The sequence below is a fragment of the Lepidochelys olivacea genome (genome assembly GCF_965140295.1).
Source record: "Lepidochelys olivacea isolate rLepOli2 genome assembly, chromosome: 1".
Classification (NCBI taxonomy): Eukaryota; Metazoa; Chordata; order Testudines; family Cheloniidae; genus Lepidochelys; species Lepidochelys olivacea.
Window position 1 is genome coordinate 104,320,609 of NC_140411.1, and position 27,347 is coordinate 104,347,955.

At 42.4% G+C, this 27,347-nt stretch overlaps 1 protein-coding gene across 5 annotated transcripts in view; it reads left to right on the forward strand.

Annotated features, from left to right (window-relative positions):
- Nucleotides 1-7,008: 7,008 nt before the first annotated feature.
- The window catches only part of ERCC5 (ERCC excision repair 5, endonuclease), a 37,116-nt gene continuing 16,777 nt past the window's right edge, over nucleotides 7,009-27,347 (forward strand). The window contains exons 1-10 of one of the 5 annotated variants that reach the window (XM_084623005.1): nucleotides 7,009-7,065; nucleotides 8,325-8,442; nucleotides 9,809-9,929; nucleotides 11,471-11,646; nucleotides 13,363-13,478; nucleotides 13,562-13,654; nucleotides 14,464-14,524; nucleotides 16,638-16,778; nucleotides 18,327-18,534; nucleotides 19,517-20,467. In XM_084623005.1, coding sequence (XP_084479131.1) covers nucleotides 9,842-9,929; nucleotides 11,471-11,646; nucleotides 13,363-13,478; nucleotides 13,562-13,654; nucleotides 14,464-14,524; nucleotides 16,638-16,778; nucleotides 18,327-18,534; nucleotides 19,517-20,467 — 1,834 coding nt within the window. In that variant the 5' untranslated portion in view covers nucleotides 7,009-7,065; nucleotides 8,325-8,442; nucleotides 9,809-9,841. Of the gene's footprint in view, nucleotides 7,066-7,087; nucleotides 7,321-8,268; nucleotides 8,443-9,808; nucleotides 9,930-11,470; nucleotides 11,647-13,362; nucleotides 13,479-13,561; nucleotides 13,655-14,463; nucleotides 14,525-16,251; nucleotides 16,371-16,637; nucleotides 16,779-18,326; nucleotides 18,535-19,516; nucleotides 20,468-27,347 lie in introns of those variants that run through there. The other 4 variants (XM_084623003.1, XM_084623004.1, XM_084623002.1 and 1 more) reach the window with 4 other exon arrangements.

The window sequence follows — 27,347 nt, forward strand, 5'->3', positions numbered from 1 at the left end:
TTTCCAAATCTTGATTTTTTCTGTAAACACTTTGATGGCATCGTGGTGTGCTATAATGTTTGCAGTGTTGTTTCCTTGCAGCTTCAAGTTGAGATTGTTCAAAGATTCAAAAATGACCACGAGGTATGACAGTGAAAGTTGAAACATTTGGTCCATAAACACACAATATAACTCTTCTTTTTTCTGTTGCTTGAGGAAAATTTCCACTTCGTCTTTCAGTTCGAATAATCTCAAAAGCATGTTCCCTTTGGAAAGCCATCGTACCTCCGTGTGAAACAAAAGAATTTTATGATCCGCTCCCAAATCCACGCAAAGAGCTGCAAAAAGTCTCCTATTTAAAGCGCTGTTCTTCACAAAATTAACAACTTTGATGGCCAAATTCAACGAGTCACATAGGTCATCTGGAAGGCTTTTAGCAGCCAACGCTTGTCTGTGTATGACGCAGTGAGTCGTGGTTACGGCTGGATTTTTTTCTTTCACCAATGTCACAAATTCAGAGCGAGAGCCAAGCATCACTGGAGCACCGTATGTGCATACACCACCCATGAAAAGTCCATTTTCCCATGAAAGTCCATTTTCTTCAAAAAAGTCGGAAACCATTTTCATAACATCAGAAGCCTTTGATGTGGTCTCAATTCCTTTGAAAAAAGCAGTTCTTCTTTCACAGTTCCATCGTTAATGAATCGAATGTAGATGAGCAACTGAGAGAATTGTGCTACGTCAGTGGTATCATCGCACTGAATTGAAAAAAAGAGGAGAAGCTTTCACTGCCTCCACTTGAAGTTTTAGATCTTTCGCCATGTCATTGATGCAACGTTTCACGGAATTGTCGGAAAGTGAAATTTCTGATATTTTTTTCTTGCTTTCGGCACCAAGCACAATATCAGCTGCTTTCAACAAGCAAGGTGTCGTAAATATAAAGGGAAGGGTAACCACCTTTCTGTATACAGTGCTATAAAATCCCTCCTGGCCAGAGGCAAAACTCTTTCACCTGTAAAGGGTTAAGAAGCTAAGATAACCTCGCTGGCACCTGACCAAAATGACCAATGAGGGGACAAGATACTTTCAAAGCTAGAGGAGGGGAACAAAGGGTTCGTCTGTCTGTGTGATGCTTTTGCCGGGAACAGATCAGGAATGCAGCCTTACAACTGTTAGTTAGTAAGTAATCTAGCTAAAAATGCGTTAGATTCCCTTTTGTTTAATGGCTGGTAAAATAAGCTGTGCTGGACGGAATGTATATTCCTGTTTTTGTGTCTTTTTGTAACTTAAGGTTTTGCCTAGAGGGATTCTCTATGTTTTGAATCTGACTGCCTGTAAGATTATCTTCCATTTTGATCTTACAGAGTTGTTCTCTTATCTTTTTTTTGTTCTTCTAATAAAGTTATGTTTTTTTAAGAATCTGATTGGGTTTTGGGTCTTAAAAATCCAAGGCTGGTTTCTGCTCATCTTGTTTATTCTCAAGCCTCCCCAGGAAAGGGGGTGTAAGGGCTTGAGGAGATATTTTGGGGAAATAGGAACTCCAAGTGGTCCTTTCCCTGTTCTTTGTCTAAATCGTTTGGTGGTGGCAGCATACTGTTCAAGGACAAGGCAAAATTTGTGCCTTAGGAAAGTTTTTAACTTAAGCTGGTAAAAATAAGCTTAAGGGTCTTTCATGCAGGTCCCCACATCTGTACCCTAAAGTTCAGAGTGGGGAGGGAACCCTGACACAAGGCTTCACAAGAGTTTCTCCTATTGTGTGCGCTTTCTTGGCTTTAGCCATGAGCAATGACAGTTCATAAGATGCTTCTACCACTTTGGCCGACGCTTGATGAAAAGCTCCAGTAGTGTCTAGCTTCATGAATTTTAAATTTTGAATTTTTGCAGCAAAAAACTCTTTTGATTTGTCTTTCACAGCGCTGTGGCTCTTTGTCAAGTGTCACTCGAGACAACTAGGTCTCAAGGCATCATTGCTGAGAACTGCGTGGCATACTATGCATTGAGGATGATCGATCCCGTTTTTTTCCGTGACGGTGAAACCATACTTAATGTAGTCTTCATCTTACTTCCTTTTCTTAATCACGGCCATAATATACTAATAAAAAAAATCTATAAAAATAATTTTCCTGATTCGTGACTAATAATGGATGCAAGTTAATTTGAGTTATTGCAAACGTTTATTTATTAGTACTATTACGTATGGACGCATGCTACCCTATATATACCCAACCACCAGTCCGGCAAGTAGCCGGTCTTACACGGTGACTGGTGGAGGTAACCACTCCCATGATAGAACAGTCTCAAACACTCTCGTGAGCAAGCTAGGAAGTTTTAAAAAGTTCCATCATTTTCTACATTGGTCTTCAGCCTCCCCACCTACCGAAACAGCACTCCTACACGTTGAAAGGCAAAAAAAAAAAAAAATATTCACATTTCGTGGTATGAAATTTGAAAACATTACAGTTATATACTTTTATTTTTAATTGTATTTTTATTATTATTGTACTTTGTTATACCTTTATTCTTGTCTATTATATTCATAATAAAAAATGAGAAGATTGTTAATACTTTATTGTAGTTAAATAATATAGGCCTGTAACTGGACAATTTTATGAGTAGTTATTATGTATAAAGAATATATATATAATTTATCATCTGTTGGTCTATTAAATTTAAAAAAAAAATTTTTTTACGCTGATAAAATTTTTTTTCGTAATGTAAATTTCACAGCCTTGTGCCCCCCCTTGGAATTTCTTTACGCCCCCCCCCCCCCAGGCTGCTAAATTGCCACTGTTTGTGGTGAGAGGTAACTACCCAGCCTTAATGGGTAGGTCTTGGCTTAGAAAGATTCAGCTGATCTGGGCAGAAGTGCACTGAATAATTAAAGAAGAAACTGGTCTGACCGCTATACTAAGGAAACATGCTGCTCTTTTTGGAGAGGATCTGGGAATTATGAAGAGAATCACTGTGACATTGAACATTAAACCTGACAGTCAACCAAAATATCTGAAAGCCAGAACTGTGCCATATGCCATCACGCCAAAAGTTGAAGCGGACCTGGAGCGCCTGCTCACAAATGGAGTCCTAATACCAGTTACCTATAGCCCATGGGCAACTCCTATCGTTGCAATAGTGAAGAAAGATGGCCCCCTCCGAATTTGTGGTGATTTTAAATTCACTGTCAACCCAGTGTTGTGTGCAGAGCAATACCCGCTTCTCCGCATTGATAACCTCTTTGTGGGCCTGGCTGGAGGACAAATGTTTAGTAAGATTGATCTGAGTCAGACGTATTTACAGATGCACGTCGATGAAAAGTCCCAAGAGCGGTTGACTATTGTGATGCTAAAGGGCTTTATCGATACTGTCGCCTACCCTTTTGGAATAACATCTGCTCCCACCCTGTTCCAGAGGGCTATGGACCAGATTTTGTGTGGCTTGCCAGGAGTCCAGTGCTATCTGGACGACATCCTGGTCACTGGAAGGAATGAGGAGGATCACCTGACGAATTTAGATGCTACCCTACAAAGACTGGAAGAGTATGGCCTATGATTCCACAAAGACAAGTGTGAATTCTTCCAATCCCCTTGAATATTTGGGACACATCATTGATGCTACGGGTCTTCGTAAGGCCCCTGCAAAAGTTAAGGCTATTATGGAGGCTCCCTCGCCTCGAAATGTTAGCCAGCTTCACTTGTTTCTAGGACTATTAAACTATTCTGGAACGTTCATCTCAGTTAGCCACACTGCTAAAACCACTTCACGAACTCCTTGGGCAGAACAACGCCTGGAAGTGGACTGAAGCCTGTGATGTTGCATTTAACAAAGCTAAGGGTGCATTGCTAAATTCTGAAGTTCTGACACACTTTGATCCATCCTTACCCCTTATGGAGTGGGAGCGGTCGTGTCACACATTATGCTTTCGGGAGAAGAGAGACCTATTGCTTTTGCTTCACGCAGTCTAAGCAAAGCAGAAACTAAATATGCCGAAATCGAACATGAGGCATTGGGAATCGTTTTTGGAATTCAGAAGTTTCATCAGTATCTGTTTGGACGGAAGTTTACTCTTCTCACAGACCATCGACCTCTGACTTCAATTTTTGGACCCCACACAGGCATCCCCCTATTAGCTGCTAGTCGTATGCAACGCTGGGCATTGTTGCTTTCTGCTCACACATATGAAATCAAATATCGGAAATCCACTCTGCATGACAATGCAGATGGTCTCTCAAGGCTGCTTTTGCCAGTCAAACATCAAGATATTGCCCAGAAGGAAATCTTTTACTTTGAACAGGTAGAGAATACACCCATCACTGCTCCTCGGGTAAAGAAGGCAACTTGAGTTGACCCAGTATTGTCCCAAGTTATGGACCTGGTGATGCACAGAACATCTCGACGAACCTCTCCAGTCTCACCCAACCTTGTTACCTACATATCCAGGAGGACGGAGTTATCGATCCAATCTGGTTGTTTGTTGTGGGGGAGACGTGTCATTATCCCACCACCACTGATATCACAGATGTTAGAACAGCTACATTCCGGTCACTCTGGAATAGTGAGCATGAAAGAAACTGCACAAAGCTATTTTTGGTGGCCTGGATTGGACAGTGCTATTGAAGAGAAGGCAAGAGCATGTATGTCATGTCAGGGTCTGAGGAATGCACCCCAGTGGGCACCCCTACACCCATGGGACTGGCCTGAAAATCCGTGGCAATGTATTCACCTTGACTTCGCTGGCCTACTTGAAGGAAGCATGTTCTTGGTGGTGGTAGATGCCCATTCTAAATGGCCAGAAGTCTCTATAATGCAGTCCACTACTGCAGAGAGTACTATCCAAAAATTATGGGGACTCTTTAGTCGTTTCACTCTGCCAGAACAATTTGTGAGCGACAACAGACTGCAGTTTGTCTCTCAGGAGTTTCAAAATTTTATTAAGGCAAATGGGATACACCACATCACTTCAGCACCATATCATCCATCCACCAATGGATTAGCTGAAAGATTTGTGCAGACAATGAAACAAGCTTTGAAATCAGCAAGAGGACAATTATCCATTCAAAAGCATCTGGACACCTTCTTACTATCCTACAGAAACACACCTCATGCTACGACCAAGGCATCCCCGGCCTTTCTAATGGCGGGATGACAGCTGCGCACTTGCTTTGATCTGCTGAAACCTTCTGACCCCAACAAATTGTGCAACGTCAGCAGCAAGGTCAAGTCATCAGGTGTGCACCCAGAGCAAAAGACCGAACCTTTAGCCCAGGACAGCCAGTTTTGGCTCAGAATTATACTTCTGGAGCTAAATGAATCCCTGCCACTGTCATTGCTCAAACCAGACCTGTTTTCTACACAGTCAGGACTGTAGAGGATCTCACCTGGCAGCGACATGTAGATCAGCTGTTGCCAGGTCATACCAGTCCTCAGGATACATCTTCAGTTGAGTTGCCTGACTTCACTACTTTCAGTGAGACACCGAATCAAGAGTCACCTGTTCCTGACTTTCCTCCTCCATTACTGCCAGCGGCAGAGATACCCTCCTTCCCGGAATGAGCTGATATCACATCTTCACCCATTCGCACTGTGAACCCTGAGCCCATTGTTAGGCCTGCGCCCAAGACATTTTCAGGTGCAACAACACCAGAAGTCTGCCGTAATCCACTTAGAGACAGAAGGCCTCCTCAATGACTGGATCTTTAGCTAGGGTGAACCCACGGTTACCGGGCAAAATAATCCCTGGGGTTTAGCCAGGAACAGAAGCAGTCTTCACTCCTTCTCTAGTCCAGTGTTTGTTTTATTTAGATGTTCTCATTAAGGGGGGAGAAATATGTTGTGTATTTGGTTGTCGTGGTAATAGAATCTTGTTGTTGCTATGGCAACTGAGTTAGATTATTAGGGGATAGCCCAGCCAGTTTTGGCTGGTTTTTGGTTAGTTCAGTGTGTGGCAATAAATGGCTGCTTTTAAGGTTTACAGCTCTCTGTGTCTCAAGTGATTGTTTCCTAAAACGGTTGCCCCTAAGGATATAACAATTGAGACAAGAGGTCTGTGCCTGGTAGTGTGCCCTAGAATCACAGACCTATAAACAATAAATGGACCAGGGGGCTTAGAAGCATCTGGGGTCCAGGACTGGATCTGCTTACAACAGATTGGTGACTTTTCCAGAAGAGAGGACTGGGCCAGGTTGTAATCTTAAGTATCGCATTGACTTGCAAGTGCTCAGCATCTATCAGGCTTTAGCCTGTAGTGCACAGGACACATTTTATTTAAGTTTCTCTTGACAGTAGAAACACAACACATGGTTTGGGACACAAAAACTAATCACACAAAAAAAAAATACACCAATTGTGAGCCAAATTCTGAGGTGCCCGTATCTATTTGGCAGTATTGCAAGTTCTTCATTTTATCTGAAGCTTTGCCATGTTTGTTGTTTTTATTAATCCTGGTAACTTGGAGTCAAGTAATTATATGAGAATCTGAAAAAGAAAAGGAGGACTTGTAGCACCTTAGAGACTAACCAAGTTATTTGAGCATGAGCTTTCGTGAGCTACAGCTCATTGCATCCGACGAAGGTGCCACAAGTCCTCCTTTTCTTTTTGCGAATACAGACTAACAGGGCGGCCTCTGAAACCTGTCATGAGACTCTCAGGTTTCAATAAAAAAAGGGGGAAGACGGGGCGCAAGGCCCCAATCCTGAAACTGCTTCTGCACGTGCTTGACTTCAGGAGTGTGAGCAGCAGTCCCACGCCCTTCCAGCAAAGGTAAAGTTGCGCAGGTGCATCAGCGTGTGTGTGTACAGGCAGAATCAGGACTTAAGTTTCTAACCCTTGGGGTGGCACAGAAAAGCTTCAGCATAGGGCCCAAGTCTGCCGCGACCCCCCGCCCGGAGACTCGGAGCCGCCGTCCAAGGGCGGATAAAATGGGGGATGCGCGCGCGGTGACCCGGCAGCGGTTCGTTTCCGTTGAGAGCGAACTACAACTCCCAGCCTGCCCCGCGCCCGCGCATGCTCTTTTCAGCGATCGGCTGGCGAGGCTGGGCCGCTGCGGGGCCGGGGCTCGGCCCGTGCCGCGGGGGAGAAGGAGCCGGTTCGGGGGTAACCGCCGCGGTATACGGGGGTGGGGTGAGCCGAGCCGGCGCGGGAGGGCGCGGAGCCGACCCTCCCTGCGGCCCGGCCAGCTCGCGGCGGCGGCCCGCTCACCCCTCCCGGGGCCAGAGCCGGGCCCGGGGGCGGCCGCGAGACCGGCGCAGCTGGATAAAGTAGCCACCCGCCTCCTGTCAGTCGCTGTGGCAGAGCCGGGCTTCCCCGATGCGAAGGTCTGCACAGTAGCAATTAGACTTCCAAGGGCCGGTGGGTTGGTGCACTTCTGACCATTTCCTTCTAGTCTTTTTAAAAACAACCAGATCGAATTGAGCTCGAAGTTCAGGTTTTTATAAAAGGACTTTTATAAAAAAAATAATTTTTTAAATAAAAAAAAAAATCAAAAGAAATTGTCCTTGGAGAGGGGGGGGGGGAAATTGCAGAGATTTTGATCAAATAAATACTTCACCGAACATTGCAGTGTTTTGCTGATGTTGTTTTAAAGTGGAGAACCAGCTTTCACCTTTCTTTTTCCCTTTCTATTTCAAGCTGGCCAAAAGGTCGCATGTCTTTCTCTTTTGTGCAGACTTCACAACAGCGATTCATGTTTTGTCATCACCAGCAGAGGAAGGATGGTCCAGCATTCAATCCATTTGGCCCTAGCCTAGGATTTAGGACCCTTGGGTTCAAATCCTTCTTCTGTCACAGACTTACACTGTGACCTTGGGCAAATCATTTAGTCTCTTTGTAGGAACATTGTGCATCCCTGTATCTCAGGTTTTTTTTTAAATAGATGAAAAAGACTATGAGGTGCTCAGATAATATAGTAGTGGTTCCATATAAGTACCTAACAGATTAGTGCACTATGCTTTATTTGGGGCTGTATCTTAATTCCATTGGGAAATTGCAGCTAGTACAATTTACAGCAGTTTACTTGTATTTCACAGTGAGCTGCTACCAGTGTTTTGTGATCTGCACTGCGTGCTTTTGGGAATTGACCTACACAGCCCTAAATGGCCTGCACTTTTTCTGCCTTGAGAGATCACCTCTCACCTTGTGTAATACTGCTGTAGTTGAGAACTGGAAGTTCTGGAGGTGGCGTTCCCTTGCTTATGTAAAAGAGAGGGCTACGAAGCGTCATGTATTTCGTGTTGCAGTCATGCTTTTGACAGGCATGCCATGCATTTCCACATCTTACCTGAAATGTCATTTGTTTAGGTGTGCTGTGGGAAGGCAACAGGCATTTGACTGCAGTTTTGTATTTTGGTCACTAGAGATACCTGCAGTGCCTGTGGACTAGCGACCAGATTGCCTTCTTTCTTGCTGTTCCTTCTGTTTGACCAGGGCCAGGAATGAGCAGCTGGAGGAGGAGGTGCCACAGCAGCAGATAAGGTGAGGCCTAATACTGGCCCCTGGCTTCCCAGCGGTTCCCCACCCCCACACCAGACGCCAACCCAGCTAGTATCCCTGGCTCCCCATGAGCATCAACACCCTCGGTCTCCAAATCCTAGTAGCATTTGTTTTCCAGAAGCCCCAACATCCACCACCTAGCTTCCTACTCTGGTTCCTCCATTGGTACCCAGCTATACACCAGCCACCCTCCAGTGAGCCCTCCTTACCAGCCAGAACTGCCACTTTACAGTGCTGAAACTTGCATCGCTCAGGGGAGTGTGTTTTCACACCCCTGGGTGAAGAAATTTTCAGCGTTGTAAGTGGCAGTGTAGACAAGGCCTTTGTTCATATGATGGAATTCTTAGTATAGTCATTTTTACTGTTTCACCTGCATGGATTCTGCAAGTGGCTCCACATGGGTGAGAGAAATTTTCTAGGAATAGGAAACTCTTATAGTTTAAAAAAAATTGAGGGGGTAGCTGTTATGGTACCCGACAACATATTTCTCTCTCTCTCTTTTTTTTTTTTTTTTCTTTTTTTAAAAATATTGACCCTATTGCAAATTGACAACATTTCTGTGTGCATCACAACTGCCCTGTAGGTTAGGGAAGTACTTAGGCTGCTGTGGGTCGGGCGGACTGCAGTGGGGCCCCATTTGCGCGGGGAGGGAGGGGAGTAAGGACAAGGAAACTGGTTCGGTGGTAACCGGCCCGGGCCAGCACTCCAGTGTGGGGTGATGGTGCTGCTCACTTCACTGTTGTGTAGATTTATAGCTAGCTTACTATGCTTGTTATGAATAGTGCCGTGCAAGAGACAGGAAAACTTGCCTTCACCAAGAATCTTCAGGTTTAGTTGAGCAAGGCAAATTAAATACTTTTGATGCCTGTTTTGTTTGTTATTTATGTTACAGAAGTTACAGGGAGTATAAAATGGGGTATAAATTTAACTTTTGCTCATGTGCAGCCTGCGTGCAGTCGTCTTCCTGATTTATCACATGAAAAGGAAGAATTATTGGGGTCGCCTAGCTATTGCAGGCAGTGGAATAAGAGATTTTAATCTCAGGGTTATGGGTTTCACTTAGATAATAAGATATTTAGGGTAGGGATCATGAGTTTTTTCATGTGTCTTCTGTGAAGTACTCAATATGCTTGTAAAATAATGAAGAACCCAATAATCATCATAGTGGATGGTTACTCAGCTACTATTGTAGCTGTGATTTAATGCAACTCTACTATTTTGTTGGTGAGCAAGGTTTTCTAAACACACTCTTTGTGTTTATAAATGTTTGTATTAATAACAAACCCTTTGTTTTCATAAACAAGGTTATTCGCACCATAAAGTAAATATTTACAACTTTTCCCCATAGATTCTTTTCCTTCAAAGTAAGTAAGGAAGAACAATGGGAGTTCAAGGACTTTGGAAACTGCTTGAATGCTCTGGAAGACCTATAAACCCAGAAACTTTGGAAGGAAAAATTCTTGCTGTTGGTATCCTTAAAACCTTAAGTTGACATACTGTTGCTGAAACATGCTGGTCCATCTGTTCCACTGTGAAAAATGCAGAAATGTCCCAAATTGACCTTACCAAAACAATCTGTTAGGACTAGGCATAGTACAGGTATAGACCCTGTGAGTTTGACAGATGAAATCTTACGATTGGAAAGATCAAGAGGCAAGGAGTTCTTTAACTGGTTTGGTCTTTATATCTTACACACAAACGTAGAATGAAATGTTCCAGTAAAGGGTGTGCTAATCTGAAAAGCTGAAAGGGACTGAATTCATTCTGTATGTAAGGTTTCACTTTTGGTTCATGCCAAAATAGGATGAGGTGAAATGCTGCATCTGATTGACTCTAGCTCTGTTCCTGACATTTTTCTACACATTAAAGTGCAGTCTGTTAATAAAAGGCTTTTCAGTGTTATCAAAGGCACATTCTAATCCTCTGTATTTAAGACATGGTTCAGACTGAAATGAGTTACACTACAGTTTAGCCAGATGGTGCAGAGAGGAATTTCAAAACCTTGCATTAGTTCAGGAAGAGACATAGACTAGGTTTTTTTTTTTTAAAAAAAAAAAACTCATTTATAACATGGTGTGGTCTGGCCTACCTGGCTGGCCAAACCAGTATAACTTAGTTTGGATATGGTGTGTTATTAAAAAAATAAATAAATAGATAAATGCTATATAAACCATTTATATCACACTCATCATCTGAGCATCAACGCATGGTTGCAAAGCATATTTGTTTCAGCATTCTACATGGGGCCAAGGGGAGTGGGATTCTATAACAGTTTTGCTTAGGACAGATGTACTGGCTGAAAATTTATCAGAGCATGCATAGGACACCTCTTTGGCAAATGAAAGTGTATTTTTTGGAACAAAAATGAACCCTTGCCAAAATTCTGTGTATTTTATTTTTATTACCCTATATATGCCATTGAAACTAACCACTAATCTAGTTAGTTATCTTCATGGTTTGACTTCAAGGATTACTTGTAAAAATGTAGGAATCAAGGGATGATAAATAAGAACAAACAATAATTAAACGTGTGCCTTTATAGTTATAGATGCCTTCCACAAACAAATGACAGGTTGTAGGAGTCTGTATTTCATAAGCTCATCTGATGTCTGCAGTGCTGACAGTCATTTGAACTAGAATACAAAAAAAGGGAAAACTAATGCCTATCTTCTGGGTCAGGAAAAATCAGTTCAAATCATCTTGTTAACATGGATGAAAGCTGGGAAGCTATTACAATTCATTCACTTACAGGAGGAATGAGGGTTGTTGTATATGGCTCCATTGCTGCTCTTCGGCTTGGGTATGGTGTAAAATATTCCTTCCTCTCCCATCTTCACTGGTCCTTGGAGGATCAGCTGGCCTTTTGTATACAAACCTAGCTACTTGGGCTTGGAACAACAGACAAGATTTAAACCTAAATAAATTTAATATAGTTTGTTCATTGCATGGTTAACATTATGAAATGTGCTTGTAAGGCTATACATTTTTTTTCTCTTAACTGTCCTTCAAGATATTAGCATTTGGTTGAATCAAGCAGTAAAAGGAGCCAGGGACCGTCATGGTAACACCATACAAAATGCTCACCTACTCACTTTGTTCCATCGACTCTGCAAGTTGTTATTTTTTCGAATCCGGCCTGTCTTTGTTTTTGATGGGGAGGCACCACTACTGAAGAGGCAAACTTTGGTTTGTATTTTTTTTGAGTAATTTTATGTTCTTTCCAGTGCTAAATAAGATGGAGATTTATCAATATGAAAGTTTATAGAGTAGGTGCCCAGTCCTGCATCTTTGTAGTGAATGGCAATTCTGCCACTAATGTCAGTGAGAGCAGAATTGGACCTTAAATCAGCTACAGTAAGTGCAGGAACAAAGGCTCCTCTTATACATTGTTTCTGCATGAACATATGCATAATTATAGTCTAAAGATCAGATTATGATGTTTAATTACTGTGCTCATGCAGGTGAATTGATATATTTAAACCAATATGAAAAATTCTAGTTTCTCACTTGTCTGGGCATGTGTATTTTTCAATGGGTGAGTAAAATCTATAATTATCACAATGACTTTTGATGATAAACTAAATGGTGAGCAAGTAGATTTTGTGCCTGGGTTGGTATTTTCATCTCAAGTTTACGAAGATAATTTACATGGTGAATCACTGCTATGGTTAGTTCTACAGAAGTGTGCAGAAGTCTCATTAAGATTGGGGGTCCTATGTGCTAGGTACTGTGCAAGCCAAATCAATGATCGGGGAACTGACATTGTGTGGTGGACCTTGTCCCTTCATGGAGTCTCTATTAATTTAATGGGGCAGATTGATACCCCTGGAGATTGAAGTTAATGGGGCCTGATAGAGGGGGTTGTCTGAACAGAATCAGTTGCGGGACTAAACCCTAAATTAAGACAAGACACAACAAGTTTGTGTGCAAAGAGGAAGTAGGAGAGGAAGAATGAAGAGAGCAGTGGCAGGGAAGTGTGCAGACTAACTGTGTACAGTTTACAAGGTGATTTAGAAAAAATAATCAGACATTAAGCATGACAAGAATCCACCATTCTTCTCAATTGTTTAAGTGAAGTACACTATGCATTAGAAATCAGTTATAATTTCACAAGTACCTATATAATGAACATGGGCTAACCCACCAGTTTAGTAGTGGATGACTTTCATTTCATAGTGCTTTCCTGTTTTAATACCTTTGCAATTTTGGAAAAAAATGCCCTATAAAGATTGGAACTTATTTGTGATTGGGGTGAGGAATTATTTAAAAACATCTATTCATTCCAGCACATCTCTCTCAGGGAACAATGCTTGCCACGTCCCACAGTGTTTCTTCTGAAGTGTAGCTTGGCGATTAGAAAACTGGATCATCCATCTGTTCTATTTTTATAAAATGATTAGTACTAATGGTTTTTTTTTTCTTCAAAGTACTTGTATTTAATTCAGATTAATTTAAACAAGGAAATGTGATACTATTTTGTGATTTGCCTCTCCTCTTTTTCTTAGAAAGCAGGAAATTTAAAAAAAAACAACCTTTCAAAACCCAGGAAAAACCCTTCTGGGATGCTGTAGGTTCTGATCATAGCAGATTTGTGATAACCATGAGGGAGGAGGAGAAGTCTAGCAGCTTCCAAATTACCCATTTTAAAACTGGAAGTCAATGAGGAAAGATTGCAGGATTGGGCTCTTTTATAGATAATCTAGTTTCTGATATTTATGCAGGCATGATATGGAAAGCTCCTGTCCATTAATATGAGAACTATTCTATTTTTATACAAAAATCTGTCACCTACAGTGTCTCAATTTACAGCTTATTATAAGAGTAATTCATCTGAAAAATATCTTCCATTAACAAGAAGTCTCCTTTTAGTGAAATCTGATGTTACTCATTTAATGTTCGCAGGCTAAACGAAGACAAAGAAAAGAATTGGCAGTCAGTGACTCTAAGAAAACTACCGAAAAACTCTTGAAAACTTTCCTGAAAAGACAAGCTATCAAAACGGCTTTAACAGGCAAAAGGCAAGGGCAAAAGCATTGTTTTCCTCTTGTTTCAGTGGCAGTTTTTGCTTAGATATTAATAACTCTTCCAACTTTTTCTTAAGCAATGAAGCACTGCCCAGTATTTCACAAGTTCAAAGAGAAGAAATTGATGATATGTATGTCTTGTCTTCTTTACAAGAGGAAGAAAAAAAGAGGTAAGCAATGCTAAAACGAGTAGCTCAGTCTGATATGTGAAAATCCATATTGAAAGTTTTTAATGCTGTTTTTGAGAGTGTTCCTCTGTGGGATGCAAACTGTATTTACTTGCTGGATATTTCTAGTGGATATTTCTAGTAAAAGTCATGGACAGGTCACGGACAATAAACAAATATTCACGGAAGCCGTGACTTGTCCCTGATTTTTGTCAAAAATGTCCCTGACAAAAATCGAAGTCTTAAATCACCACTACTGGGTAACGAGATACACAGTCAAATCTGGACCAGGTCAGTTGTGACAGTTATTTGGAGGCCTCATTCTGATTCTTAGCATAGAAATAGCTACATTAAAAAACCAGCAACAGTGGCTAGGAGCTGAGAGGGGATCCTGCACTACTCTGCAGGGCTGGGAGCTGCTGTGGGGGCCCACGGCAGCTGGGGAGCTCAGGGATTCCCCTGCTGCCCGTGACAGCTGGGCAGGTTGGGGGGCCCTGTTGCCGCTCGTGGCTGGTCTGCTGCGGTGCCCCAATGTCATGGAGGTCTCTGGAAGTCACAGATTCTGTGACTTCTATGACCTCTCTGACAATCGTGGCCCTAGTGATGATCTTTGTATCCCATCCAATTCCTCTGCATCTTTTCTGCTAGCCTGTATCTTTTTTTATTATACATTTCAGATTCCTTAGTTTTCCTGTTGATGAGCAAGCAGTAGGTTCATTCTATTTTGCTTATAAAAAAACCTTATTGGTACATATGTTTAAAAAACCCTACAGCTTCCTTTTTGTCTACCTTGCTTCCTTTTGTAATTTTAGTTCAGAAGACGAAGATGAAAAAGAGTGGGAAGAGAGAATGAGCCAAAAAAAAATATTGCAGGTAACTACATTTGAATAGCCTTGTAATTGTGAAATTTTTCAATCACTCACTTCAAATGGACAACATTAACAACAAGGACCAACAGATATACTGGTTGGGGTGTATAGATGTACCAGATTTAATTCCTGGTGTAAAAATAGGATTGCCTGCCTAAGGGACCAATAACTTTTTTAAAATGTCTGCTATCTTGCTAATCCCAAAATGCAGAAATTAGTGCTATCTCCTGGTGGAGAGCTGGAGACTCAATTTCCTAGTGTTACATAGTATTTCTTTCTAAGGTGGTGATTCATGAAATATTGGACCATTTAGAGAAAAAATACATTTTTGTTACTGAAAGTTAACTATGGAAAACTTAAGACATTAATATATGTATGTTTTCTGTCGTTCTTTCTCTCAATAAACTATGAGAGGATGTTGGGAGTCCCTCCTGTCGAAATTCACAATTTATTCATTTCAAAAACTTTAACTCAGTTGGGCCTCTTCTTTTATTATTATGTCTCTTTGTTTGTCCAATTCCTGTTGTCTCTGCTCCTCCCCTTGGCTCTCATTCCAACTTTTGTCTTTGTCCCTGCAACAAATGCTGTCCCTACAACTGGAAGTCTTTCAGCGCATGCACTCTCTTCAAGCATTTCGTCGTCCCTTCTTCTCTTCATTGAATACTTATAAACCCTCGCTTTTGCAACCATGTTTTAAAGGTCTATACTTTGTGACCTGCTAGGGTTAGAAACACTATGGCACAGCAATAAAAATACTTTCAGAATAGGTAAACTTTTTTCAAATGACATTGCGATTAATGGCACTGTTAAACAATAGAATAACAATGGAAATTTATTAAATATTTGTGGAGGTTTTCTACATTTTTCAAATGCATCAATTTCAATTATGACATAGAATACAAAGTGTGCAGTGCTCACTTTATTTTTTTATTACAAATATTTGCACTTGAAAAAATGATAAAAGAAATAGCATTTTAATTCACCTCATACAAGTTCTGTAGTGTAATCTCTTGATCATGAAAATGCAATTTACAAATGTAGTGTTTTTGGTTACATAACTGCACCCAAAAAACAAAACAATGTAAAACTTTAGAGCCTACAAGTCCACTCGGTCCTAATTCTTGTTCAGCCAATCGCTAAGAGAAACAAGTTTGTTTACCTTTATCGGAGATAATGCTGTCCACTTCTTAATTACAATGATACTTGAAAATGAGAACAAGCATTCGCATGGCACTGTTGTAGCTGGTGTTGCAAGATATTTACATGCCAGATGCACCAAAGATTCATATGCCTCTTCATGCTTCAGCCATCATTCAGCTTCCATGCTGATGACGCTCACTTAAATTTAATTAACAATTTTTTTTTTTTTTTTTTTTGTGACCGAACTCTTTGCAGGGAGAATTGTATGTCTCCTGCTCTGTTTTGCCTGCATTCTGCTATATATTTCACGTTATAGCAGTCTCTGATGGTGATCAAGCACATGTTGTTCGTTTTAAGAACACTTCCACTGCAAATCTGACAAAATGCAAAGAAGGTACCAATGTGAGATTTCTAAAGATCGCTACAGCATGCGACCCAAGATTTAAGTGCCATCCAAAATCTGAGAGGGATGAGGTGTGGAGCATGCTTTCAGAAGTCTTAAAAGAGCAACACTATAATGTGGAAACTACAGAACCCAACAGAAAATCAACCTTCTGCTGGTGGCATCTGAATCAGATGATGAAAATGAACGTCAGTCCGCACTGCCTTAGATTGTTGTCGAGCAGAACCTGTCTTCAGCATGAACGCCTATCCTCTGGAATGGTGATTGAAGCATGAAGGAACATATGAATCTTCAGCACATCTGGCATGTAAATATCTTGCTATTTGAAAATGTATAAAACATCCAAAAATATTTAACTAAATGGTATTCCATTATTGTTTAACAGCGCAATTAATCACATGATTAATGTTTTTAACTGTTTGACAGCCCTAAATAAAAGCCTCGTTGTACTAACTTCTGCTTTGAGAGATTAAATACTGTATTTGACTTTCCATTTGATTATGAGTGACTCTGTATGTTTGTTGCCTTGGTCATATGAAATCAGTGTTTGTAAGTTCTCTTTCACTACTTACAGGAAGAATTCTTTGACAATCCTCATTCTGTAGATATTGAATCAGAAGACTTCAGCAGTCTGCCTCCAGAAGTGAAACATGAAATCCTGACAGACATAAAGGAGTTCACAAAGCGACGAACATTATTTGAGACCATGCCAGAGGTAAAATTTAAAAAATCCGTCAGCTTTTTTTAAAGCCAATAGGATAGAGTCTGCTGCCATTAGCGCCGATGAAGACTGCATTAGTATCTCACATCAAAAAATCCTTGATGTGCTATGTCAGAAAAGTGACTGCACAAAAATGTCAGGGTCATGGTTCTCAACAAACTTGCTTTCTATACGTATTCAGAGTTGTTTCTGACTTCTGATAGAATTGCGGAGCCAAGATTGCTTTATAATTTGCCCATTGTTGCATTGTGGCTCATGCCTCACCACCAGAATTATTCTGTAATTGGAATTTAGTGAATCTTATTTATGATAAGTCAGGCTGAAAGAAAACAACTTCACTTCCAGATTCCAAGTTGCATGCAGAGCTGGTAGCTGGGAAGTCGTTTTTTTATTTGTAAACTAAGCAAATGTGTAAAAAGTCATTTCAGAGACAACTGGAACCCTGCAGTGCCATTTTTAGAATAATTTTTGAGAGCACAACTATGTTTTAAAGCGTAATAGGACTGTTTAGATGGCAGCTGGCATTGAAACCTGCCAGGATAGATGTTGTAATAGGCAACCACATTTAAATCACCCCAGTGTGGGTTCCATTATAATTTTATTTGCTCTTGAGTTATGGACCATCTCTTTTAAATGACCAATTTTTACTGGTCATGTAAGGGAGGTATCAGTGTATTTAACAATGTCACAGTTCCAGGGCAACTGTATCTGTATTTCCCTTCAGTGGTACAGCTTCCAGCTGACTGACTGCTTTCAGCTCCCCAGCTGTTACCATTCTGGGGGGAGACCTGCATCTCTCTCCCTTCTGACCTTGGTATTCCCAAGCTGCACAGTTCCCTGCCTTCACTGTCTATTTCCCAGCACAGACAGGTTACCTGAGGACATCTGCTTGGTTTCTCTTCAGAGACTGATAACATATAACTGTTGACAATCACTCTTATCAGGTAGCACATCCTGTGCAAGTCTATTTTATTCTTAAAGTAAAATATAATAAAAAACAAACAAAACCCTATAAGCATGTGATTAAGCTTACCAGAATTAACTACAACCTTAACCTAGATTCTGTCAGGCCCAGTCCTTGGAACCCTATCCTCCAGGGGGGTTCATAATAGAGGAAGTACATTTAGCACCCCTCTCCCTCATGAGAGAAGGTATTTGCTACAGTAACACATACACAGTTGCATTTTTAATAGGGTATACATCAAAGGTGTTACCACTAATTTGATAAATGTTATTAATTAAGTTAAACTTTAACTTCATTCCATAAGGTTCAGGATATTACAGAATATTGTCAGTCTGTCACACTAATTAACCTATTTTTATCCTGTGTTAATGTGTCAGTCCCTTGTGTCATTGCAGTCAGTAACAGAAAAATGTCCTGTGTCAGAAAGTGATGAGATGTAGAGAAACTGATACCTATTTTATTTTTGTAACACAGCCGTTTCCTCCAGAGCCCAATGAAAACATTTGCCTCAAAAATTCAGCAGTTGCATTTTATCTAAATACTGTGGCTCATTTCATGTTTAATTTGTTTGTTTTAAGGAGTCCAATGACTTCTCACAATACCAACTCAAAGGTTTGCTTAAAAAAAACAACCTTAATCGATACATAGAAAATGTGGAAAAAGAGATGAGTCAGCAGGACTCAGGCCAAATCCAAACCCAATATGAAAATGAGGGGGGCTTCATGAAAGAAGTGGAAAGCAAGAGGGTAGTCTCTGAAGATAGTTCTCACTACATTCTGATAAGAGGTATTGTAATGTTATCTCTTCACGTCCTGAAATTTCTCACTGGGTGTGGGCACTCTGTATTGCTGTTGGTCTTGTATATACTGCTGAGAAATATGAGTTTCATGTACAGAAACATAGACGGTGAGAGCTTTTTTAACCGGCATACAGGGGAACGGGGGGTGCCGGTAAATTTAAGATGCCAGTTAGCTCAGAGGGAGGGGTTTGGAGTGCGGGGTGGGTGTGCGGGCCAGGGGAATAGGAGGGGCTGCGGAGCATGGATCCTGGGATGTGGGAGGTGGCTTGGGGTGCTGGATGTGGGGGTGCTCACATCCGGCAGCTCCCCGCAAGTAGCTCCCCGTCCCTGCTGCTCCTGGCAGAGGCACAGCTAGGTGGCTTTGTAAGCAGGCACGCTGCCTCTGTTTGCCAGTGCTACTCCCGCACCTCCCATTGGCTGCAGTTCCTGGCCAATGGGCTGGGAGCCCCCAAGTCAGCACTTGAGGAGGAGGGACGGAGGTAGCATGCCTGCAGAGCTCCCTGGCTGCGCCTCCGCCAGCAATAGCCGGGACGGGGAGCCACCGGAGGTGAGTGCCCCCTCCATCTGGCACCCTGAGCCCCTCCTGTGCTCCAACCCCCTGCCCCAAGCTCCCTCCTGGACCCAAACTATCACTCCCAGAGCGCGCCCCACGGCCCCGCCCATGCCCCAGCTCCCTGTCGGCCCTGCACCAACCGCACTATAAACCAGACTTTCAGTGCAGATCTGAAATGTTGGTTTATAGAGCTTGCCAATTGGTCAAGTGCCGAATAAAAGTTTACTGTTGTTGATACTTTCAGTATAATGAACTATAACACTAACTTAATTATTAAATTGCAGAGAAATAGAGTAATAAAAGACTTGATTATCAACCACCAACTTCTTAGGATTTTAAATCTAATTCATTATAGAAGAAAAAGAATATATAAACAGTTATATATGAAGAAACTTAACAGTCTTTTTCTTTTTCAGGTATTCAAGTAAAGGAAGCCACCAGTACACACTTAGAAGCTCTTTCAGTTGGGCATTCCACAGGACCTGAATATAACATACCTGATAAAATACATAATGAAATGAATGCTAATACCAAGCCATCTTCACCTGAAGAGTTAAAGACAGAGAAGGCTAGCAATGCAGCTGGAGCACCACCTTCTCCCAGAACTTTGCTTGCTATACAGGCAGCTATGTTAGAAAGCAGCTCAGAAGAGGAACCAGAGGATGAAGATAAAAGGAAGCTGAATTTGGACCAAGCCACTCTCTGTCCCAGTACAGTTGAAGGCAATGTATCACCAAGAACACTACAGGTTATTCAGCAAGCTTTAAGTGGTGGTGATGATGATGTGAGAGCAGTTATTACCGCTAGTGCTGATAGAACACAAATGGAAATGTCAGGGGTGAAGGATCTTATTAGTAGCTCAGATGAGGTTTCTAAAATTAAGGATGGAAAAGAGTCGCTACTTTTACCTACAGATCTTTCAACAAACACCGTCCTTATGCAAGATGGTGAATCAGACCAAAAACGTACATCAGATTTTTTTTTAATGCCTGTATCTAAAGGTGTGTGCACACCTTGCGTTAAAAATGATTCCTCTGTTGAAATCATTAGAATAGATAAAGAACAGACAGAAGACGAACAAGAGTACACTTCAAAAATGGACTCAAGATCTCTGCAAGAAAGTATGGATATTTCAGTGCAGAAACCAATAAGTTCCACAACAAAGACCACTTCAGTAGCTATGATTCATTCAGAAACTACAGAAATTTCCAACAATGTGGAATATGAAAATATAGAGTGTGTTTTTCCAGAAGCAGAAAAGAATGCTCCTGAGCGACAGCATCCACTTTCAGTCACTCCAGAAATAGCATATCCTAATGAGGCAAGAGTACAAAGGAAATCACATTCTGAAGAGAGTGATTCAGATGGTATGTGCAGCATGCTGTTTTTTTCCATATTTGATTGTGGTAGCCAAGGCCCCAATCAGGATTAGAGCCCCATTGTGCTAATTGCTGAACAGATACACAGGAAGACCAGATTCCCTGCCCTGAAGGGTTCACAGTCTACTGACATGACCCTTGCATTTACCTCTGCTAATAGAGACAAAGATGTATTTTAAAAACGTATGTATGATTTTTTTTTTAAAATTTGGCCTTATTGACAAATATATAATCTCTTGTAGACAGGAAGAAGTGCTTCCTTTTTTTTTTTAAAAAAAAATGTTTTTGATTACTAAGTAGTTTTTAATATGGGATTTTTATTATACTTTAATTGTAGGGAGAAGTAATTTTATTAGATTGTAAATTTGAAATGAGAGGATTTGATTCAAATAATGATTTTATTCTCTGTCACAAATCAATATTTTCCTGAAGAGGGACTGACAGTTGCTCTAATTATGATGAGCCTCATTTCAGAGATCATTCCCAAATTTGTCTTGTTTTGATACTGGTTTATAAATCAGAAGAACTTACCAATACTACGCTTAATATTCCAACAGATTTCAGTCTTTCTGATTTGTCAAAGAGAAATTAATCATTTGGAAATTTCTCTTGACAAAAATCTAGTAACAGCAATGTAGCAAAGCACAGTAGCTGTGACAGAACTGTTCATATAAAAGTGTTCTGTATAAAGAATAATACCCAGATCATCCTTTGTATTTGATTGTGATCTTGGAAGAGTTAAGTAGCCATTTGACTAACAAAATGTATTTAGGTATCCAAATGTTATATTCATTTTAAAAAGTACATGTTATAAACTGTTAATAAGTGGGTAATCTAGGATTTGCCAGAACTCGGACAAATAGGATTTATTTTTTCTAAGATTGAAATCATCCAATGGTTTGACACGATCATCTTAGTCCCTGGGAAAAGAGATGAGGGTCCGTAAACACTTTGTCTCCTTATATAGAAATAATAGATCTTAGGCTCAGTAATAACTTAATTTGTCAAGGAAGAACACTTCTGTCCCATACCAAGTCTGATTTTGGTATTAGAACCTCAAATTTGATGTTTTCTTAGTTTGCTCAGTAAATCTGGGACCATATAAATACATCTTATCTTGATAATTAAATGATTTCCTCCTATTTTAAAACTTTCTCTGATCCTCCGGGAACAAAAAACTGACTAACAGTTTACGTCAGCTGTCAATTGATATCTTAACATTTTGACCAATGATTCAATTCAATGGCAAAAAATCTATATTCATGCAGTGTTAATGTTGATTGGTGGTATGTTGTTCCTTTGCAGAATGCTGAGTTGAGCAAAACGCCAACATCTGAAAACCAGGAACTGCAGAGTTAAGGCTGCACGTGCATATTTAACTCTGCTCTCTTTCAGCAAATCCACCCTGTTAACACAAATACCTTTACTATGCCAACCCCACAGTTCTCGAAATATGTAAGCTGTTCACCTTCTTTTACAATCCACTTGTTCTCTCTCACCCACAGGATTCCATCTAACACTATGGGGGGGAGGGAAAGGCAGTTGACCATGCCACGTTCCCTTTGTTCTCCTGGCATTAGTCAATTGGAATTATTTGCATACACTCCAGGCACAGTCAGTGTGTTAGGTGTACTTGCACTAAATGGTGGAGGCAGCAGTTGGGCCTGCTAAGTAATGTGTGTTTGTGACATATGGACATGTGTGACAGGGCAATGATTAGGATATGAGGAGATCTATGTTTTGCACACTGAGGTGTGAGTGCTAAGGGAAGAGCTGTACGTGTACCTTCAGGATGCAGTATGCATCATTTCTGTGCAGAATTGTGTATATGTTGTGTAATTAGCAGGGCACAGAAGTATTATTACAAAGGGCATTGTCAGCAACAAGGGGGAACATGAGGATTCTAACGCTTAAATGATGGTTACATGAAAGTGAGATTGTATCCTGTGAGTAAGTGTAAGAGAGTTGTAAAATGCTGTGAAGTGGTCCTTAAATTTTACATGTTCTTCTCTCTGAGGAGATGGTTAAGTGTATGAGTGGACACCAGGAACCTCCTGAACCTTAGTGCCAAGGGCCACTGTAAGTATGTGCTACATGCATAGTGAGGCACTGCTCAAAGAGGGTAGAAGGAAGGTGGTGTGGGCAACCTTTCCCCCTCTCTTTTTGCGCTTTAATAGTGGAACCCTATGGATGGAATGGGTTGAAAAAGGTGAACAACTTCTACATTTTAGGAGCTGTGGGATTGGCAGGTTGTGTTAACAGGCCATATTGGGCATTGATGAAAGAGGACCAAGTTAAGTATGCATGAGCATTTCCCAGTTTTCAGACATTTGAGTTTCGCTAAACTGTGTGTTCTGCAAGAGGACAGCATATCACCAGCAGCCTTAACTCTGCATTAATGTAGGTTTTTTTTGCCATTGAATTGCCTCAGTTTTTGAACAGGAAATTATGTTGATAGGAATTAGTAGTCATTTAGGTAGATGAATAGATCATGTCCTACAGTTAGCATATTGAGACAGCTGCAGTCCTCCCCATGCCTGCCCTCCTGCCACTTCTCACCAGTCCTGCTTCAGCATCCCTCCCCAACTATTCCCCTGAGTCATTCAGTGCTTTCCTCCATCCAACCTGGCCCCCTCCCCACTACTGTATCCAAGCCTTCCCACCACAAGCAAGCATTTCTCTGAAGTCTTCACTCCCAGTTATGAAAACAGTTTTATTGCTATTTCTTCACCCTTCCTATAACCTGATTCCAATGCAGTGCCTAGAGCCAAGGAAAACTGTTTATAGTGGAATAGTGTTGGAGTGCAGGGAGGTGAGGGTGTGCTGGCAGAGCTGAGGGGTGCCAGGCCTCCCTCACCTGAGCTCCTAACCTTGCATCTCCTACCTCCCATCCCCATTTATTTCCTTCTCCATAAACCCCTTCTCCTAGCTGCAGCCTCAAACACCTCTGACCCTTATTCCCACTCTTCTTCCTCTCTCCCACTTCCCTCCTCTCCCAGGAAGCATTCACATGTCTTTGTTTTCCCATATACTTTGATTACATTCCCCCCAAAATAAAATTGCCACTTGTGATTCACAAATTGTAGCAACCTACAGCCACTCAGTTCATGTCCTTTTGTCTTAGGTGGGGGCTTGTGATATCCTTATCCTTAGTGATGTTAATTAAAGGGTGAGGTCACAGGATTTGAGAGGTCTGTGATTCATTCAGTCGTTAATTCCTAGCTCAGTCTAAGGGTATGTCTACACTACGAAATTAGGTCGAATTTATAGAAGTCGGTTTCTTAGAAATCGTTTTTATATATTCGAGTGTGTGTGTCCCCACGGAAAATGCTCTAAGTGCATTAAGTGCATTAACTCGGCGGAGTGCTTCCACAGTACCGAGGCAAGCGTCAACTTCCGGAGTGTTGCACTGTGGGTAGCTATCCCACAGTTCCCACTGTCTCCCCTGCCCATTGGAATTCTGGGTTGAGATCCCAATGCCTGATGGGTCTAAAACATTGTCGCGGGTGGTTCTGGGTACATATCGTCAGGCCCCCGTTCCCTCCCTCCCTCTGTGAAAGCAGCAGCAGACAATCGTTTTGTGCCTTTTTTCTTGAGTTACCTGTGCAGACGCCATACCACGGCAAGCATGGAGCCCGCTCAGGTAACCGTTACCGTATGTCTCCTGGGTGCTGGCAGATGTGGTACTGCATTGCTACACAGCAGCAGCAACCTCTTGCCTTGTGGCAGCAGACGGTGCAGTAGGACTGGTAGCCGTCATCGTCATGTCCGAGGTGCTCCTGGCCACATCGGCCAGGAGTGCCTGGGCAGACATGGGTGCAGGGACTACATTAGAAGTGACTTGACCAGGTCATTCTCTTTAGTCCTGCAGTCAGTCCTATTGAACCATCTTATGGTGAGCAGGCAGGCGATATGGATTGCTAGCAGTCCTACTGCACCATCTTCTGCCGAGCAGCCATGAGATGTGGATGGCTTGCAGTCCTTCTGCACCGTCTGCTGCCAGCCAAAGATGTAAAAGATAGATGGAATGGATCAAAACAAGAAATAGACCAGATTTGTTTTGTACTCATTTGCTTCCCCCCCTCCCCCGTCTAGGGGACTCATTCCTCTAGGTCTCACTGCAGTTACTCACAGAAAAGGTGCAGCGAGGTAAATCTAGCCATGTATCAATCAGAGGCCAGACCAACCTGCTTGTTCCAATAAGAACAATTACTTAGGTGCACCATTTCTTATTGGAACCCTCCGTGAAGTCCTGCCTGAAATACTCCTTGATGTAAAGCCACGTCATCAGTCGCCCCTCCCTCCGTCAGAGCAACGGCAGACAATCGTTCCGCGCCTCTTTTCTGTGCGGACACCATACCAATGCAAGCATGGAGGTCGCTCAGCTCACTTTGGCAATTAGGAGCACATTAAACACCACACGCATTATCCAGCAGTATATGCAGCACCAGAACCTGGCAGAGCGATACTGGGCGAGTAGGCGACGTCAGCGCGGTCACGTGAGTGATCAGGACATGGACACAGATTTCTCTGAAAGCATGGGCCCTGCCAATGCATGCATCATGATGCTAATGGGGCAAGTTCATGCTGTGGAACGCCGATTCTGGGCTCGGGAAACAAGCACAGACTGGTGGGACCGCATAGTGTTGCAGGTCTGGGACGATTCCCAGTGGCTGCGAAACTTTCTCATGTGTAAGGGCACTTTCATGGAACTTTGTGACGTGCTTTCCCCTGCCCTGAAGCGCATGAATACCAAGATGAGAGCAGCCCTCACAGTTGAGAAGCAAGTGGCAATAGCCCTGTGGAAGCTTGCAATGCCAGACAACTACCGGTCGGTCGGGAATCAATTTGGAGTGGGTAAATCTACTGTGGGGGCTGCTGTGATGCAAGTAGCCCACGCAATCAAAGATCTGCTGATATCAAGGGTAGTGACCCTGGGAAATGTGCAGGTCATGGTGGAAGGCTTTGCTGCAATGGGATTCCCTAACTGTGGTGGGGCCATAGACGGAACCCATAACCCTATCTTGGCACCAGAGCACCAAGCCGGCGAGTACGTAAACTGCACGGGGTACTTTTCAATAGTGCTGCAAGCTCTGGTGGATCACAAGGGACGTTTCACCAACATCAATGTGGGATGGCCGGGAAAGGTACATAACGCTCGCATCTTCAGAAACTCTGGTCTGTTTCAAAAGCTGCAGGAAGGGACTTTATTCCCAGACCAGAAAATAACTGTTGGGGATGTTGAAATGCCTATTGTTATCCTTGGGGACCCAGCCTACCCCTTAATGCCATGGCTCATGAAGCCATAAACAGGCAGCCTGGACAGTAGTCAGGAGCTGTCCAGCTACAGGCTGAGCAAGTGCAGAATGGTGGTAGAATGTGCATTTGGATGTTTAAAGGCGCGCTGGTGCAGTTTACTGACTCGCTTAGACCTCAGCGAAACCAATATTCCCACAGTTATTACTGCTTGCTGTGCGCCTCACAATATCTGTGAGAGTAAGGGGGAGACGTTGAGGCAAATCGCCTGGCTGCTGGTTACGCGCAGCCAGACACCAGGGCTGTTAGAAGAGCACAGGAGGGCGTGGTACGCATCAGAGAAGCTTTGAAAACCAGTTTCATGACTGGCCAGGCTACAGTGTGCAAGTTCTGTTTGTTTCTCCGTGATGGAAACCCCCCGCCCCTTGGTTCACTCTACTTCCCTGTAAGCTAACCACCCTCCTCTCCTCCCTTCGATCACCGCTTGCAGAGGCAATAAAGTCATTGTTGCTTCACATTCATGCATTCTTTATTCATTCATCACGCAAATAGGGGGATGACTACTAAGGTAGCCCAGGAGGGGTGGTGGAGGAGGGAAGGAAAATGCCACACAGCACTTTAAAAGTTTACAACTTTAAAATTTATTAAATGCCAGCCTTCTGTTTTTTGGGCAATCCTCTGAGGTGGAGTGGCTGGTTGGCCGGTGGCCCCCCCACCACGTGCTTGGGCGTCTGGGTGTGGAGGCTATGGAACTTGGGGAGGAGGGCGGTTGGTTACACAGGGGCTATAGTGACAGTCTGTGCTCCAGCTGCCTTTGCTGCAGCTCAACCATACACTGGAGCATACTGGTTTGATCCTCCAGCAGCCTCAGCCTTGAATGCTGCCTCCTCTCATCACGCTGCCACCACATTTGAGCTTCAGCCCTGTCTTCAGCCCGCCACCTTTCCTCCCGGTCATTTTGTGCTTTCCTGTGCTCTGACATTATTTGCTTCTACGTATTCGTCTGTGCTCTGTCAGTGTGGGAGGACAGCATGAGCTCAGAGAACATATCATCACGAGTGCGTTTTTTTTTTTTCTTTCTAATCTTCACTAGCCTCTGGGAAGTAGAAGATCCTGTGATCATTGAAACACATGCAGCTGGTGGAGGGAAAAAAAAAAAAGGGACAGTGGTATTTAAAAAGACACATTTTCTAAAACAGTGGCTACACTCTTTCAGGGTAAACTGTGCTGTTAACATTGCATACGTAGCACATGTGCTTTCGTTACAAGGTCGCATTTTGCCTCCCCCCCCACCACGTGGCTACCCCCTCAACCCTCCCCCCTCCCCATGGCTAACAGCGGGAAACATTTCTGTTCAGCCATAGGCAAACAGCCCAGCAGGAACGGGCACCTCTGAGTGTCCCCTGAAGAAAAGCACCCTATTTCAACCAGGTGACCATGAATGATATCTCACTCTCCTGAGGATAACACAGACAGATAAAGAACGGATGTTGTTTGAATGCCAGCAAACATACACTGCAATGCTTTGTTGTACAATGATTCCCACGTACGTGTTACTGGCCTGGAGTGGTAAAGTGTCCTACCATGAAGGACGCAATAAGGCTGCCCTCCC